This window comes from Ranitomeya variabilis, chromosome 4, assembly GCF_051348905.1.
Source record: "Ranitomeya variabilis isolate aRanVar5 chromosome 4, aRanVar5.hap1, whole genome shotgun sequence".
NCBI lineage: Eukaryota > Metazoa > Chordata > Amphibia > Anura > Dendrobatidae > Ranitomeya > Ranitomeya variabilis.
This window is the reverse complement of record NC_135235.1, coordinates 102,794,591-102,813,747: the sequence shown is the minus strand read 5'-3', so window position 1 is coordinate 102,813,747 and position 19,157 is coordinate 102,794,591. Positions and strand designations below refer to the sequence as shown.

The following is a 19,157-nucleotide window of genomic DNA, read 5'->3' as shown; positions in this document are numbered from 1 at the left end:
GTTTGCATCCTGCATTTCACAAGTTTTTCTCACTGCAGGCTCTATTCACTATGAGCTGGTGGAGGAAACTAGCTGCTGTGACCTCTCCTATACATATTACATACAGAGGGATTCCTGCTCTTTATTCTTTTTTAGCACACAGAGAGGGATTTCTATACTTTCCTTCCATAGTACACAGAGTCAAGCAGAAGCAAAATGTAGGCCATTATAAAGCAGTGCCGAGCTGTCTGGATGTGAATCAAGCTCTGATGTGACATAAAAATACTTGTTAGAAAGCTCAGCACAATATTTCGGTGTCTCTCTCTATCTGTCTATATAGCAAAAACTCGGCACTCAACTTAACGTAATACAGGTGATTTAATGGTGCCCCCAAAATAACAAACGTTTCAGTCCTATATCCGGACCTTCATCAGTCACAGTTGATAAATGTGAGGGAGCTAGCATGGACTAGCGGTGGATTCTGCGTCCCACACAGGCACGGCACTTATGTCCTGATATTTTAAGGTATATCACTCCATTTGGGGCTATACTGCCCACATACAGGCAGCGCTCACACACAAGTGTGATCTCATTTCACAATCAGCAATTCTGTGGGTCCACTCGCTCCCTCACATTTATCAACTGTGACTGATGAAGGTCCGGATATACAGTACAGACCGAAAGGTTGGACACACATTCTCATTTAAAGATATTTCTGTATTTTCATGACTATGAAAATTGTACATTCACACTGAAGGCATCAAAACTATGAATTAGCACATGTGGAATTATATACTTAACAAAAAAGTGTGAAACAACTGAAATTATGTCTTATATTCTAGGTTCTTCAAAGTAGCCACCTTTTGCTGTGATGACTGCTTTGCACACTCTTGGCATTCTCTTGATGAGCTTCAAGAGGTAGTCACCGGGAATGCTTTTCACTTCACAGGTGTGCCCTGTCAGGTTTAATAAGTGGGATTTCTTGCCTTATAAATGGGGTTGGGACCATCAGTTGTGTTGTGCAGAAGTCTGGTGGATACACAGCTGATAGTCTTACTGAATAGATTGTTAGAATTTGTATTATGGCAAGAAAAAAGCAGCTAAGTAAAGAAAAACGAGTGGCCATCATTACTTTAAGAAAGTCCGAAAAATTGTGCAAATTTGAAAGTGTCCCCAAGTGCAGTGGCAAAAACCATCAAGCGCTACAAAGAAACTGGCTCATATGAGGACCGCCCCAGGAAAGGAAGACCAAGAGTCACCTCTGCTTCTGAGGATAAGTTTATCCAAGTCGCCAGCCTCAGAAATCGCAGGTTAACAGCAGCTCAGATTAGAGACAAGGTCAATGCCACACAGAGTTCTAGCAGCAGACACATCTCTACAACAACTGTTAAGAGGAGACTTTGTGCAGCAGGCCTTTATGGTAAAATAGCTGCTAGGAAACCACTGCTAAGGACAGGCAACAAGCAGAAGAGACTTGTTTGGGCTACAGAACACAAGGAATGGACATTAGACCGGTGGAAATCTGTGCTTGGTATGATGAGTCCAAATTTGAGATCTTTGGTTCCAACCACCGTGTCTTTGTGCGACGCAGAAAAGGTGAACGGATGGACTCTACATGCCTGGTTCCCACCGTGAAGCATGGAGGAGGAGGTGTGATGGTGTGGGGGTGCTTTGCTGGTGACACTGTTGGGGATTTATTCAAAATCAAAGGCATACTAAACCAGCATGGCTAGCACAGCATCTTGCAGCGGCATGCTATTCCATCCGGTTTGCGTTTAGTTGCACCATCATTTATTTTTCAACAGCACAATGACCCCCAAACACACCTCCAGGCTGTGTAAGGCCTATTTGACCAAGAAGGAGAGTGATGGGGTGCTATGCCAGATGAACTTGCCTCCATAATCACCAGACCTGAACCCAATCGAGATGGTTTGGGGTGAGCTGGAACGCAGAGTGAAGGCAAAAGGGCCAACAAGTGCTAAGCTCTGGTCTAAGTCTCTGGGAACTCCTTCAAGATTGTTGGAAGACCATTTCCGGTGACTACCTCTTGAAGCTCATCAAGAGAATGCCAAGAGTGTACAAAGCAGTTATCAAAGCAAAAGGTATCTACTTTGAAGAACCTAGAATATAAGACATAATGTCAGTTGTTTTTACACTTTTTTGTTAAGTATATAATTCTACATGTGTTAATTCATAGTTTTGATGCCTTCAGTGTGAATGTACAATTTTCATAGTCATGAAAATACAGAAAAATCTTTAAATGAGAAGGTGTGTCCAAACTTTTGGTCTGTACTGTAGGACCGAAACATTTCTGTTATTTTGTGGACACCATTACATCACCTGTATTACGTTAAGTTGAGTGCCAAGTTTTTGCTATATATTACGGTGTGGGGACCTACTCTGGCACCTCTTTACGGCTGTGCACACGTCTACTTTTTCATCCCTCTATCTGTCTGTCTGCTTGCTCACTTACTTCTCACTTCTTTTCACCTGTCCATAGAGTATTATAAGCTGTGTAACAACGTCATAGTTAACTGGCATTCGAGACAACACAGAGTTGAGCTATTTTTTCAGCATTAATGGCAAGTTCTGACTGGCTTACGGTCATATGCAGTGTGCCTCTGAAACCAGGAAGCATACATCCAGCCACAGAGGCGCAACGATGCTGCTGAAATAACCAAGATGTGCAGAAGTTGGCAATGACGCAGTCTCGTGCAAATTATGTTATAATGCCCCCAGGGGCATGATGACATGAAAAGGGGGCTGACTAGTCTGGGGAAACTAACGCCCCATCAACTAGTCAAAGCCCTAATTAGCATAGGAAAAGCAGATCTTATAAATGCTTTTTTAAAAACATTGATTTAATTGAATAGCATTATACAGGGCTGGTTAGCGAGGGAATTTAACCATGCATATATGAATGCTGCTGGGTAGGAGGCATGGGGGACAGGTTCCCTTTAAGGCAATGCGTTATTTACTCATTATTAGTGATGAGCGAGAATGCTCATTACTCGAGTTTCTCCGAGCATGCTCAGGTGGTCTCCGAGTATTTCAGCGTGCTCAGAGATTTAGTTTATGTTGAAGCAGCTGCATGATTTGTGGCTGCTAAATAACTTGAATACATCTGGGGGTTGCTTAACAAACAGGCATTCCCCACATGTACACAATCCAAAACCAGCCACAATTCACTTTTATAGAGCAAGGAATGACCAAACTGCACAATATCCTTATATATTTCAAAATTAATCAATTTTATTAAATACAATATTAAAACTAACAATTTACATAAATTAACTCCAATGTGAGGAACACAGACTGCAAGGAATATCAACATACACACCTACAGTAATCACAAATTGCAGTTCAAACGCTACTTAAAGGAAACCTGTCACCCCGTTTTTTCGGTATGAGATAAAAATACCGTTAAATAGGGCCTGAGCTGAGCATTACAATAGTGTAGTTTGTGTACCCTAATTCCCCACCTATGCTGCTGAAATACGTTACCGAAGTAGTTGTTTTCGCCTGTCAATCAGGCTGGTCAGGTCAGATGGGTGTGGTGTCCTCCCCCAGATCTTGCGTAGTTTTCCGTTGGTGGCGTAGTGGTGTGCGCATGTCCAAGTCCCGAATCCTCTGCCAGGGGTGTAAAAGCAACAGCGATGTCCGTTATTCCATTGGTGGTCGGTGGGCGCGGCCATCTTGCTTTGGCCGCAGAAGCGGCGCTCTGCTGGCCGCGGCTTCAGGAAAATGGCCGCGGGCATCCGCGCGTGCGCAGATGGCTATCGCGGCGGCCATTTTCGTGAAGCAGAATTCGCATCTCAGCTTCACGAAAATGGCCGCCGCGATAGCCATCTGCGCACGCGCGGATGCCCGCGGCCATTTTCCTGAAGCCGCGGCCAGCAGAGCGCCGCTTCTGCGGCCAAAGCAAGATGGCCGCGCCCACCGACCACCAATGGAATAACGGACATCGCTGTTGCTTTTACACCCCTGGCAGAGGATTCGGGACTTGGACATGCGCACACCACTACGCCACCAACGGAAAACTACGCAAGATCTGGGGGAGGACACCACACCCATCTGACCTGACCAGCCTGATTGACAGGCGAAAACGACTACTTCGGTAACGTATTTCGGCAGCATAGGTGGGGAATTAGGGTACACAAACTACACTATTGTAATGCTCAGCTCAGGCCCTATTTAACGGTATTTTTATCTCATACCGAAAAAACGGGGTGACAGGTGCCCTTTAATGGAGCTTGCAAATTAGACCAAACAAAATATACATGAAAAGGGATTCCGATTCCAAAGCCTATATATGGGGCAATTAGCACCAATGTATCTTGTGTTAAGTATACTATATCCAACCAATTGGTTAATCCCCCATGTAAAAAAGGATCTCTATATGGCCATTTTGCTAAAGCTTATATATGTAGTTGTGAATAATACTGACTTAGATAGTGTGTGATATCCGAGCTTCATTCCTCCGCCCCGACACACGTTTCGTCCACAGTTCTTCAGGGGACGACATCCCCTTTAAGACCGAACCCAGTACTGAGTACTCCAGGCCCTGGTAGAGCGACTCATATTCAAGCTGACTAGCAGCTCCAAATCATGCAGCTGAGTCGACATAAACTAAATCTCTGAGCACTCCGAAATACTCGGGAGACCACCAAAGCATGCTTGGAGAAACTCGAGTAACTAGCATACTCACTCATCACTACTCATTATATATTATACTATATAGTATCAACATTTTTACAAGTAAAGCACAAAAGCATTTGTTTTTAGCTAAGGATGGTTATTCTTTTTCAAGGTTAGAATTTTGTAAACTTTATAAAGGAATTTAGGAACTGATGTCCAAATTGAATATAGGGGTATGGTGAAGTTTAGGAATCTGTTCTTAAATCAGATTTAAATATACAGTTATATGAAAAAGTTTGGGCGCCCCTATTAATCTTAAGCTTAATGTTTTATAAAAATTGTTTTTTTTCCAACAGCTATTTCAGTTTCATTTATCTAATAACTGTTGGACACAGTAATGTTTCTGCCTTGAAATGAGGTTTATTGTACTAACAGAAAATGTGCAATCTGCATTCAAACAAAATTTTACAGGTGCAAAAGTATGGGCACCTTACCAGAAAAGTGACATTAATATTTAGTAGATCCTCCTTTTGCAAAAATAACAGCCTCTTGTCACTTCCTGTAGCTTTTAATGAGTACCTGGATCCTGGATGAAGGTATTTTTAACCATTCCTCTTTACAAAACAATTCCAGTTCAGTTAAAGGGACACTGTCACCTGAATTTGGAGGGAACAATTTTCAGCCATAGGGGCGGGGTTTTCGGGTGTTTGATTCACCCTTTCCTTACCCGCTGGCTGCATGCTGGCTGCAATAATGGATTGAAGTTCCTTCTCTGTCCTCCGTAGTACATGCCTGCACAAGGCAATCTTGCCTTACGCAGGCGTGTACTATGGAGGACAGAGAATGAACTTCAATCCAATATTGCAGCCAGAATGCAGCCAGCAGGTAAGGAAAGGGTTAATCAAACACCCGAAAACCCCGCCCCTATGGCTGACAATTGTTCCCTCCAAATTCAGGTGACAGTGTCCCTTTAAGTTTGATGGTCGCCGAGCATGGACAGCCCTCTTCAAATGATCCCACAGATGTTCAATGATATTCAGGTCTGGGGACTGGGATGGCCAATCCAGAACAGTGTAATTGTTCCTCTGCATGAATGCCTGAGTAGATTTGGAGCGGTGTTTTGGATTATTGTCTTGCTGAAAGATCCATCCACTGCGTAACTTCAACTTTGTCACTGATTCATGAACACTATTGTCAAGAATCTGCTGATACTGAGAGGAATCCATGCGTCCCTCAACTTTAACAAGATTCCCGGTGCCGTCATTGGCCACACAGCCCCAAAGCATGATGGAACCTCCACCAAATTTTACTGTGGGTAGCAAGTGTTTTTCTTGGAATGCTGTGTTTTTTTGCCGCCATGCATAACGCCTTTTTGTATGACCAAACAACTCAATCTTGGTTTCATCAGTCCACAGGACCTTCTTCCAAAAAGAAATTGGCTTCTCCAAATGTGCTTTTGCATACCTCAGCCGACTCTGTTTGTGGCGTGCTTGCAGAAACGGCTTCTTTTGCATCGCTCTCCCATACAGCTTCTCCTTGTGCAAAGTGCGTTGTATAGTTGACCGATGCACAGTGACACCATCTGCAGCAAGTTGATACTGCTGCTCTCTGGAGGTGGTCTGAGGATTGTCCCTGACTGATCTCACCATTCTTCTTCTCTGCCTTTCTGATGTTTTTCTTGGCCTGCCACTTCTGGCCTTAACAAGAACTGTACCTGTGTTCTTCCATTTCCTTACTATGTTCCTCACATTGGAAATTGACAGGTTAAATCTCTTAGACAGCTTTTTGTATCCTTCCCCTGAACAACTATGTTGAATAATCTTTGTTTTCAGATCATTTGACAGTTGTTTTGAGGAGCCCATGATGCCACTCTTCAGAGGAGATTCAAACAGGAGAACAAGTTGCAAGTGGCCACTTTAAGTAGCTTTTCTCATGATTGCATACACCTGGCTATGAAGTTCAAAGCTCAACGAGGTTACAAAACCAAAAAAAGTGCTTTAGTAAGTCAGTAAAAAGTAGGTAGGAGTATTTAAAACAAGAAAATGATAAGGGTGCCCATACTTATGCACCTGTCAAATTTTGTTTGAATGCAGATTGCACATTTTCTGTTAGTACAATGAACCTCATTTCAAGGCAGAAACATTACTGTGTCCAACAGTTATTAGATATATGAAACTGAAATAGCTGTTGCAAAAAAAACAATTTTTATAAAACATTAAGCTTAAGATTAATAGGGGTGCCCAAACTTTTTCATATAACTGTAAGGTTCTAGTCTGGTTAATATTGTGTACATATAACATTCTCTAATCCCAGTGATCTAATAGCTGACTGTGGCTTTTTAGAGACATCATTGATAAATGACAAACCTTAGGTATAGGAATTCCAACAACTTTACACGTAAATGTAACTGATGTTCCTTCTACGATGCGGAAATGTTTGAGTCTGCGATCAAATATTGGCGCAATGCACCTTCCTGTGGGGATCTCGTCATGTTGGACTTCATCATCGGATTCATCAACAGGTGTACGCTCCAAGCGAAACTCTATCTCATTCATCAACCTTTGCTCAAAACTGGATATCTTGTATTCCTGCAAGTATAATAACATTAATCCACAATCATGAGAATACAGATAAAAACTGTAATTAATAATACATTTGATTCATACATCATTACCTTTCTAAAGCTGAATATTAATGTTGTATAGGGTGATTCAAGAAGAATAGTGCAAAATTATAGCCTCGGTATTCATAACCGAGAGAGCATAATATAAATTTAACATAAAAATACACACTATCTATCCAAGTTTTATCTATACACTAAACATTTTAAGTGATTTTAATTGCTGAAATGTAAAATGTCTTGGTGGTAGCCCAGCTCTGTCCAAACCTGTGCCAGCATATCATGCTACAGAGATGTCTTGTCTCAGGTCGATTCACCAATGTTGCGCTGGCCTTGTTACGCTGTGACAGTCTTAGGTAGGGGAGGGGTGCCTCAAACTGTCCCTGGATCTGGGATCCTAACTATCCCTGTCCCAGGGGTACTCTTGATGGTAAAGAGGTCCGAGTCTCCGACCTCACTATGCTCCTGTTAATCCCTGGTCTGTACCCTTCGCCACCCCATGGAGCCTGGGACTAAAATGTAATGTGAACAAGACACACAAGACAAAACAGGGATAAAAGAAACCCTCTATATTACAATAGCACCAATCAACAATGGGATAGGAGGATAGGGACAGGGAGGAATAAACTAAATGTGAAACATGGACCAGGAGGTAAACACACACGTACAATCGAACACCTCCACAACAACTTCTGTCCAAATCACATAGCTTAAGGTACCGTCACATTAAGCGACGCTGCAGCGATATAGACAACGATGCCGATTGCTGCAGCGTCGCTGTTTCGTCGTTGTGTGGTCGCTGGAGAGCTGTCACACAGACAGCTCTCCAGCGACCAATGATGCCGAAGTCCCCGGGTAACCAGGGTAAACATCGGGTTACTAAGCGCAGGGCCGCACTTAGTAACCCGATGTTTACCCTGGTTACCAGTGCAAATGTAAAAAACAAACACTACATACTTACATTCCGGTGTCTGTCGGGTCCCCCGGCGTCCGCTTCCCTGCACTGTGTAAGCGCTGGCCCTAAAGCAGAGCGGTGACGTCACCGCTGTGCTCTGCTTTATGGCCGACCGGCGCTGACACAGTGCAGGGAAGCGGACGCCGGGGGACCTGACAGACACCGGAATGTAAGTATGTAGTGTTTGTTTTTTTTTACATTTACAATGGTAACCAGGGTAAATATCGGGTTACTAAGCGCGGCCCTGCGCTTAGTAACCCGATGTTTACCCTGGTTACCAGTGAAGACATCGCTGAATCCGCGTCACACACACCGATTCAGCGATGTCAGCGGGTGATCCAGCGACGAAATAAGGTGCTGGCCTTCTAGCTCCGACCAACGATGTCACAGCGGGATCCAGATCGCTGCTGCGTGTCAAACACAACGATATCGCTATCCAGGATGCTGCAACGTCACGGATCGCTATCGTTATCGTTGTTAAGTTGTTCAGTGTGAAGGTACCTTTAAGCACACAGCACAGGAAGACAAATCTCTAATAACAACAATGAACTCCTATTCAGCACAGTGTCTCCTAAGAGCAAGGAAGCAGAGCTTTCACTTGCAAGACAGAGAGGGTCTGGCCAGGTTTTATAGGAACAGTTAAGGAGGACCAGATTAGAAGCAGCTAAAATGGAGCTGCAAGTTTCTGACCGGCATAGAAAGCGTCGTCAACCTCTTCAACGCCAAAGGAAACCAAATTCATTTAATATGGGATCCAAACACAGAGGCAAAATGGAAGATCTGTGATTCACAATACACAGTGATCTTCTACCCCAGAACTCCAGGTTGGCGTGACACACTTGTCACAGGCTTCTAAGAACGCCAGATCCAACACCTTGCGGCCTCATCAAGGACCAGTGTATCTCTTTCCCCCAGCAAAACTATCTGAAGCACCTGAGACAATGCATCACTGAAACAGTAGAGTCCAAATACGAGGACATGCTGAAACACGCTCGGACAGAACTTGGCTACTGCCGAGACATCTGCCATGTCACTAATGGAAATCACTTTGTACATTTGTAGGGTACAGATAAAACTTGGATAGTTAGTGTGTCTTTTCAAATGAAAAAAATATTTAGAATTGAGAGTCCTCAGTGGTTGATACCTTTTAATGGCTAACTGAAAAGGTGGTAACAAATTGTAAGCTTTCGAGACTACACAGGTCTCTTCATCAGGCAAAGACTAAAAGAAATTCTGATGTGATTCTTCAGAATTTCTTTTAGTCTTTGCCTGATGAAGAGACCTGTGTAGTCTCGAAAGCTTACAATTTGTTACCACCTTTTCAGTTAGCTATTAAAAGGTATCAACCACTGAGGACTCTCAATTCTAAATATTTTTCTATCTACTGGCTAAGGCTACTTTCACACTAGCGTCATGCACTGCACGTCGCTATGCGTCGTTTTGTAGAAAAAAACGCATCCTGCAAAAGTGCTTGCAGGATGCGTTTTTTCTCCATTGACTTGCATTAGCGATGCAGTGCGACGCATTGCCACACGTCGCAACCGTCGTGCGACGGTTGCGTCGTGTTGCGTCGGACCGTCGCCACCAAAAAACATTGCTTGTAACGTTTTTTGGTGCGTCGTTCCCGTCTTTTCCGACCACGCATGCGCAGCGGAACTCTGCCCCCTCCTCCCCGCACCTCACAATGGGGCAGCGGATGCGTTGAAAAACAGCATCCGCTGCCCCCGTTGTGCGGCGCATTCACTGCTAGCGTCGGTACGTCGCAACGACGCAATTCGTCGTGCGTCGTCCGACGCAAGTGTGAAAGTAGCCTAACACGGTACCAAGATATATATCTTTCCTGTTTTCAAGTTAATACATTTCCATTATGTTCTCTCATTATTATAAATGCTGAGGATACAATTTAGCGCCATCATTTTTGAATCACCAGGTAAATGTTATATATCAATATGATACAAACCTGCTGCTTTGGTACAGGTATATCCTCTCTCAATGACAGCTTCTTTTCTAATTCCCGTACAACTTGATTCTTGCTTTCTTGTATTGCATCCTGTGTGCTGAATCGCACTGAATTTTTCTTTGGGGAGCCAGCAAATGGTCTGGAAGAAAAATAATGTACATTACAATATGTGGTATCTGTGAAACCTGAGGGTATAAACAGGGCTGTGGAATCAGATTAGATAACATGCTGACAATTATATAACAGGCTGTACTTTACTCATTGTTGGTAATTCAGTTACCTGTTGTAATACAGAAAGACCTGATTTAGACTTCATCCGCATGAAGGAGCTATGGGCCAGGTTCACACAGACCAAAACCAGAAGAAAAAAGGAATGTATAAAGTAAAGGCTTGAAGAGAACCTAATAGCACCCTAGTTCCTCCTAAACCATCACCAAACCATGATATACTACTATTTATAGAATATAAAAAAGTCCTATAAATGTTATAAATATCAGGTTTTCAAATTTAGCTTGTGATAGGTAAATTAGCCAGGATTAGCCTGGTAGGGACAGGTGATTGCCCCAGACTGGTCCAACGCATGACAGCAACGCTCTACCTTCCTCGTCATGTGTAATGAAGCCGGGATTATGCACAGTCTGCATGCTGAGGAGGCATTATTGTCATTTATCCTATGTCTCTAAGGCTGGATGCAAAGTAGCAGTAACTCAACTCAAATGTCTTTATGGTGAACCACAGTGCACCAATGAAGCAGAAGAGTGTAGATTGTGTAGAATCAGGAAAAAAGAACATTGCACCCAGGGACGAGAGTTGCAGTGCCATGATGGTGGTATCGCCTGTGTGATGACTGTGAATCACGTGCACTGGGAGTAAATGCATGATCTGAGGAAAGACTACTGTAGTCTGGGGGGATCAACGCCCCGACAAATTAGTCCTGACTAATTTACTTTCCATTCTGCAACCAAGATTTATAGCTTCACTTTTCAAATACAGAAATAATGTATGGCACCATTGCCTGCAGCATCTTCAAACTTCTCTCACAATTAGGACATCTGGGCGGCCAATCGTCCAGACATTCCAGGACAGTCTGTAAAAACAGGACACTTTTTGCCCTGTCCTTTAAAAGAAATTTAAGGCGCACATTATTTTTTTTAAGCTGAATTATACTGTAATTATCATTGTTTTAGCGTTTAAAGTGAATTCAGATGATGTCTTCAATCAGAATTATGGGCTGTAGACATGGATCACTTAAAATTATAATGATTTATTATGGTTTTCCACTATGTCCATAAAAACTATTGTCTGTCCGTGATTTTTTGATAAGCTGTCCACAAAACATAAAAAGTCAAGGTGGCAATCTTGGAGCACATCTCGGATGTCATTGGTCGACAGTTGCAAAGGGAGCTGCCAGCAGTGGATCTTGATGATTTGCCCAAGTGCATTCAGTGTGGCAGAACATTCCTCAGACAACCATTAATAACGTAATTGATAGCAGTCAAAGCATGCAAGTGTGGGCATTTCTGCATGTGATGCTTATACTCAATACTGAATAAATCGATAATTTTTTTAAATTTTCTTTTCACTTTTTTTTAATTTTTTTTCATAATTTCTATAACATTATCATATCTATTCATCCTGTGATTTCCATAATTCCATGACTTTTTCTTCTTGCTGCTGCAATTTCAATGATGAGAAGCGTATGAATGAGAATGGTCCACCAGAGTATGAGCCACTAATATTTAGTGACTCATTCATATGGCTCATAAAGGGCAGGCTTTAGTGAGGGAATTTCTTTTAGGAGGTCCAAAAGCGCATAACAAATATAAGGAAGTAAGTTTTTTAATGCATATGTTTTACCTGTATTTTGGGGAATAATGGGCCTACAAGTGTGCAGATTTAGATATCTCTGAGGAGGCTGAAAAAGGACATAAGGCAAGCTGGAAATGTTGCCATGGGAGCCTATAGAATTGGCAGCCTCAGGCTTTGGCCTAGTAACTTCAGCATTGACATGTCACATTGAACACACCACAGGTTAATGACACACTTTTTGACAGGTTAAATTCAAGTTTGGAATTCTTTACAGAGAAATGTAGATACTTACGAGGAGGCACTCTTTGGTAGACCCATTGAATTTGTTACTGTAGGGGTTGATGGTAGTGAAGGAAGAACAGAACTCAGAAATGCAACAGGATTCTGAATCCGAGGCGGAGAAACAGGGGAGGGCGTTACAGTTTGTGCTTGGAATTGGTTCCAGCTGGGCGGTATCGAAGGTGCTGAAGGTAACATGGATTCATTGACATTGTATTGGGGGTGTATAGTAGAGGCTGAAGGAGATGAAACCGCAGAAGTATTGGAAGTATTTTGTGTACCTACTGCCCATGGCCTTGTCGGAGAAACAGTGTTAAATGCTGAAAATGGGTATGTATTTAGTGAATCAGAACTTGTCAGAAGCTGTTGTGGGCGAGAAAATGTGTAAGGCGGGGAAGCAGGAGATGAATTCTGATTTCCTGGGTTGGACTGGACATCTCTTGCCATGGCATTAGGGGTTGATGGTTGAACTTGCTGTTCATTCATCACTTGATTATGAAGCTGTTGTAGTTTCATGGCATCTCTGCATACAAAATACATACGCAAATCATTAAAGAGTGTTACAAACTCATCATCATATACATATACTGTGATTATTATTACACATCTAATCAAGAAGCAGAACATGTTAAACATAATATGACTTTTCGTTCTACCAAGCATAAAGAAAATGGAAGTGACAACCACTGCCTGTGCAAGAAACCTGCTGAGAAGAGTTGTCTCTTCACCAGTTTTACTATCAGGTCAGATAAAGTATATAAGGGACTGCTCACATCTAGTTCTGACCCTATGTTCAGTGTATGTGCCAGGTATGGCCCTAGATTATATGCCAAACATATACATAAGTACCTATTAAACAAGCGCATGATAAATGAGCGTCCTTTTGGCATAAAATATGTCAGTATGTGTTGCACCTTTTTTTTTTTTTTTTTTTTTTTACAACATTTGTATTCCACCGAATTCTTAAAATATGCATTCTTTCTAGTTTATGATTTCTTTCTAGAATAGGAGCCCATTAGTGACGTATTTATTGATGCAAATGTGCGCTCGTAATAGCAATTAGAATCGCAGTCGAGGAGAATATTGAAGGACATCTGTCAGTAGGATCAACCCTCCTAAGGCTACTTTCACACTAGCGTCGGGAAAGACCCGTCGCTGTGCGTCGGGCCGACGTTCCCGACGCTAGCGTGGTCTCCGCCGCACGACGGGGGCAGCGGATGTATTTTTCCAACGCATCCACTGCCCCATTGTGAGGTGCGGGGAAGTGTGGGGAGGTGGGGGCGGAGTTCCGGCCGCGCATGCGCGGTCGGAAAAAGCGGACCGTCGTGAGCAAAAAACGTTACATGTAACGTTTTTTTCTCACGACGGTCCGCTACCACACGCCCAAGCGTCGCAAAACGGACGCGACGTTTGGCAATGCGTCGCAAATGCGTCGCTAATGTTAGTCTATGACGAAAAAACGTATCCAGCAAGAACTTTTGCTGGATGCGTATTTTCGGCAAAACGACGCATTTGCGACGTATTGCAGTTAACACTAGTGTGAAAGTAGCCTTAGCCATCTATATGAGCATGCAGGCCATAGAAAGTTATGAAAAATGATACCTTGATACCTGCGATCAGATTTCTCATTCCACAAAAATTAATGTTTTGCTTAATATGTAAATAAGCTGTTAGGATCTATTGGCCGGACATAGATCTCCCTGAAAATCTAGCTCCAGAATTAATTTAAATAAAAGGGGTCGTTACCAGTGTGAGTCATGTAGGACAGGAGAGCAGACTGTCAGTCATTACACATCACACTGGTAATGCCCACTTTAAAGGGAACCTATCACCCCGTTTTTTAAAGATTAGACAAAAATAGTGTGAAATAGGAGCAGAGCTGGGCTTTACATTAGTGCCTTTTTGTTGCCTTTATTCCCCCGTTAGGCTGCCGAAATACCTGTGTGAAGTGGCCGTTTTGTCCTGTCACTCAAGTTGGTCAGGTCGGATGGGCGTGGTTACAGCGCTGTTTCTCCCCCAGAAACCTGCTCATCATTACGTTGGTGGCGTAGTGGTCTGCGCATGTCCAAAGCGAAGATCCACTGCCCAGGAGATTCAAAACAGCGCGGGCTTCGCTATTCGCCGTTTACCGGTGGGCGCGGCCATCTTTCCTGTGGCCGCGCGTGCGCAGATGGAGCGCTCTGCTGCCCGGGCTTCAGGAAAATGGCCGCCGCGATCTCCATCTGCGCACGCGCGGAATCCCGCGGCCATTTTCCTGAAGCCCGGGCAGCAGAGCGCTCCATCTGCGCACGCGCGGCCACAGGAAAGATGGCCGCGCCCACCGGTAAACGGCGAATAGCGAAGCCCGCACTGTTTTGAATCTCCTGGGCAGTGGATCTTCGCTTTGGACATGCGCACACCACTACGCCACCAACGTAATGATGAGCAGGTTTCTGGTGGAGAAACAGCGCTGTAACCACGCCCATCCGACCTGACCAACTTGAGTGACAGGAGAAAACGGCCACTTCACACAGGTATTTCGGCAGCCTAACGGGGGAATAAAGGCAACAAAAAGGCACTAATGTAAAGCCCAGCTCTGCCCCTATTTCACACTATTTTTATCTAATCTTTAAAAAACGGGGTGATAGGTTCCCTTTAATTTAAAATGAGCTCTGGAGGCAGATTCTCAGGGAGATCTATGTACAGCCCATAGAACCTAACAGTTCATTTACATATTAGCAAAATGTGGATTTCTCTAAAATAAGACATCAGATCGTAGAAATCAAGGTATCATTTTATACAACTTCCTTTGGCCTACATGCCCATATAGATGGCTTAGAAGGGTTGATCCTACTGACAGATTCCTTTTAAGACTTAATTTTTTCATATACCGAAAGTGAAAAATGGACTGATTTTCATCAGTGTTTCGCATCCAATTTTTATCATCATTTGATCAGTGTCAGTTTTTACCATTTGTGATTTGTCAGTAATTTTCTCATACGTAAAAAAAAATTCCAAAGCTTTTCTCCACCCTTTGCAATGTTAAAAGCAGACAAGATTGCACAAGGATGGTATATATGCTCTGTCCGTGATTTTCACAGACCAAAAGACTTGTATGGGTGATTTTGACCCGTGACTTGGATCAAAAATGGACATGTTTCCATGATTTTGTTTTGTGGACAAAAGATTCTCAAAAAAAGATACAGGAAAGATATATATCTTTGTACCGTGTTAACCAGTAGATAGAAAATTATTTAGATGTGAGAGTCCTCAGTGGTTGATACCTTTTAATGGCTAACTGAAAAGATGGTAACAAATGGCAAGCTTTCAAGACTACACAGGTCTCTTCATCAGGCAAAGACTAAAGGAAGTTCTGAAGAATCACATATTTATATACAACACAGCACAGAGAGAGAGAAGGCAATAGATAAGACAAGTAACGTGAAGCAGAATTATCATTATGTGAGAGGGATAGACATAGATATTGGAACAGTTCATAGACAAGGAAGTCTTAAAGTTTTATGTTCCTCTGAATGGGTCTGGTTCTATGTTGTGATCACCCCAGAAGCTCTGAAGAGCAATTTCCTTAATTGATGTAAAAAGACAACCACTGAGGACTCTCACGTCTAAATAAGTAAAAAAAATGGACATGTGACTATTAACATAGATTATAGTGGGTTTGTGCTCTATCAGTTGAAAACATCAATGGACAGAACACATGTGAAAAAACAGATGACTGAATGAGCTTTTTTGTTTTGATTTTTTAAATTTGTTTGCTTGTGTTTCCTATGCCTAATGTTCCTATAAAACTGTTTAAAACTGATCATACATACTGTACATAGTAGAAAATACATAAGAGAACCCACTTACAGCTTTGGCTTTGCAGATACTGGTGGAGGCTCTTTCATAGATCCAGATAATGCTGAGTATGATTGACCATTTAACATGTCCTGGTTATTTGAGAAATAGCTTCTTCCCACCAGAATACCTTCTTCAGAGGACGCTTCGCTTCCTTTGTCATCATCAGGCAAGTTGAAGTGAACTCTCAGACCAATTTTTGAGCTTGGCCTTGGCTCATTGTGGTTTACTAGTACCCCCTCTAATTTAGGTTTTGGAGGTGCTTCCACTAATGCTGGTGGTGGTGTAGAGGGCAAAGGTTCCCTTTTAAAGGCATCTATATTGATTGTGCTTATGGATAGGGGAGGTTTAGGATTTTCATCTGAACCTGGAAGAACAAAACAATAAAAGATTATTTTTTCACAAAAGTAACAAAGTTTATTTTGAGTGGGGACATATTGAAATAATAATTATTTGTAGGTCTGTCTTTCAGCCATTTCCTTTTACAGTTGGATCATATTTTTATAACAGATGCAATAAAAGTCTTTTCTGGGACTTTGAAACTGATGACCTATTCTTAGCTGGGGCTGATAGTTCAGCCTGCATTTTGTGGTGGATGTATATGATACTGCAGCTCTTTGAAGCACAGTCCTATTTAAAAGGCTATTAACCTGCAGATATGAGGTTAATCTGCAGGTCAACAGTGTTCTAAAGCTGCTTGGCCGCTGCAATGAAAGCCCGGCTACTGGGAGGAAATTAACTGTATTTATACCGGCAATCTTGGGCTTTCAGTCATAGAGGCTCAGCCAGCTTGGCTTCACTGCTCAATACATAGTGAGTAGCAGCTGTAACCAAGCCCCGGCACTGACTGACAGCCAATTCACTAGTGCATTAGGGCAGAGCTGGCTGTCAGTCAATGCTGGGGAGCGACTAAGGCTGAGCTAGGTGACTAAAGCTGAATCAGTGGCACCTCTATTACTGAAAACCAGAGGCTACTGGGGGGGATAAAGTTCATTTCCTACCGGTAGCTGGGCTTTCAGCACTGCGGCTGGGCAGCTTTGGAACACTATTAACCTGCAGATTAACACCATATCTTAACCTGCAGATTAACCCCATATCTTGAGGTTAATCATGTTTCGGAACGAAACTGAGCTGCAAATAATAAAAGGAAGTGCGGAGTGCTGCAGCCCATTTAATCAGTAGATTGTGGGGGGGGGGGGGGGCTAGGAATTGGACCCTCCACAAATTTGGTTTTGATGGCCTACCCTAAAAATAGACAGTCAATAATAAAATAAAAAAATACCCTTGAATGGGATCACACTGTTATTTCTTTTAACAAATTTGTGTTTAGAATTACAATAAGGCTTAACATTTTTTAATACTGAATTCGTATTTAAGAGGACATTCAGTATGCAGGAGGTATGCATAGACTTTGGGAGGAATTTCTTTAGACCAATGTTTTGCCCATAGATATGCATCATAAGTTACAGCAGGTGCTGCGTTAACATATATTAAATCTATTAGGCAGTGGGTGACCCCAACTCCTAGCCCTAAGCCCCAATCTACTTTTTTAAAAGGAGGCAAGAGCAGTTTAAAATGGAAAAAGTGATGAGAAGAAGATATTGCAAACTGGAAATAAATCTCCCAGTATATTTTTTCCAGTTTGTTATCATTGTCACCATTATGGCTGCATTTAATTACATTTTTGGTCCAATGATCTGACCGTACTGAACACATCTAACCTTACTGTTCCTTACCTTTCACAGTCAAATAGGCAATGCTAGACGTGGTGCCATACTTGTTGCTTGCTGTACATGTAAACATGCCAGAATCTTCAGAAAAGACTTCTGCAATAACTAATGTGCATATCTCTTCTGTGGAATAAAACAAAAATATATAAATGTATTTTTTTTTTTAAACAGTATATGTAGCACATAGTCTGTTCGGTGGATGATGCCCTATCGATAAATTTGGCTTACACCCCTGGAGCTTTTTTCATCTTACACCAAACTTATGCTTCAAATGTGATGTTAAAGTAATCACTGCTATATCAATGGTCTGTCCAGAGGGAAAGCCACTCTCAGCAGCAGCTTTACCCTTTGGCTAATATATTGGGCTGCAAATACAATATCACTTTCTATTACACCGATATCTAACAACAAGGGATAACCAAAAAGGTTCTCTAAAGGAGTGCAATTAATTAATACTGTGGCAGCAATCACAATAGCTATGTTTTTGGTTCTAGCACAAATATATCATATTTTGTAATTTTTTTTAGTCCTATAGGTACACGTTAGATAGCATTCGGCTGAAGGCTTATTTGTCAACAGCTATTTCTTCCAGCCCCAAATACACCTCTTTATACCTCTAATTTTATGCTTTTTTGGTGAATTGTATACTTTTTAAAAACATTTTAACAATAGTTGCATAGTTACATAGGATGAAAAAGACACAGGTACATCAAGTTCATCCTTTACTGACCAATTCTACATTATCTATTGCTAGTAGTGATGAGCGAGTATGCTCGTTGCTCAGGTGATTTCCGGGTATTTGATAGTGCTCGGAGATTTCGTTTTCTTTGCAGCAGCTGCTTGATTTACAGCTGCTAGCCAGCCTGAGTTTATGTGAGGAATGTCTGTTTGTTAGGGAATTCCCACATGTATTCAGGCTGTCCAGCAGCCGTAAATCATTCAGCTGAGGAGACAAAAACTAAATCTCCAAGCACTAACAAATACTCGGAGACCACCCGAGCAACGAGTACACTCGGTCATCACTAATTGCTAGATTATTTATAACCCACAGTGGTATTTGTCATTAGGAAAGCATCCAGCCCTTTTTAAAGTGAACCGGTCACCAGGTTTTCCTAATATAAACTAAGGCCATCTCTAGTTAGGAGTGGTCTGGTCCGATGGACATAGCTGGTCTGATGGACTTCGCTGGTCTTGCTTCAGCGCCTCCTCTACCCCAATCACTGTTTTGCTCTGCTTCATGTGACTGATGCGTCCCATGTCATTAACATAGTGCCCAATCTCAGTCCTGCGCAGGCGCACTTCACACTGCCCTGCTGAGGGCAGTACAACGTCCTGTAATGGGCATGTGGC

At 42.4% G+C, this 19,157-nt stretch overlaps 1 protein-coding gene across 4 annotated transcripts in view; it reads right to left on the bottom strand.

The window, feature by feature from the left end:
* Positions 1 to 19,157, bottom strand: part of MYPN (myopalladin) — a 285,718-nt gene that overhangs the window by 30,125 nt on the left and 236,436 nt on the right. For all 4 annotated transcript variants that reach the window (XM_077258986.1, XM_077258987.1, XM_077258989.1 and 1 more), the window contains 5 exons: positions 17,814 to 17,930; positions 16,090 to 16,444; positions 12,254 to 12,763; positions 10,153 to 10,291; positions 6,984 to 7,205 (listed from right to left, as the gene is read on the bottom strand). In XM_077258986.1, the coding sequence (XP_077115101.1) occupies positions 6,984 to 7,205; positions 10,153 to 10,291; positions 12,254 to 12,763; positions 16,090 to 16,444; positions 17,814 to 17,930 (1,343 nt within the window). The remainder of the gene's footprint in view (positions 1 to 6,983; positions 7,206 to 10,152; positions 10,292 to 12,253; positions 12,764 to 16,089; positions 16,445 to 17,813; positions 17,931 to 19,157) is intronic.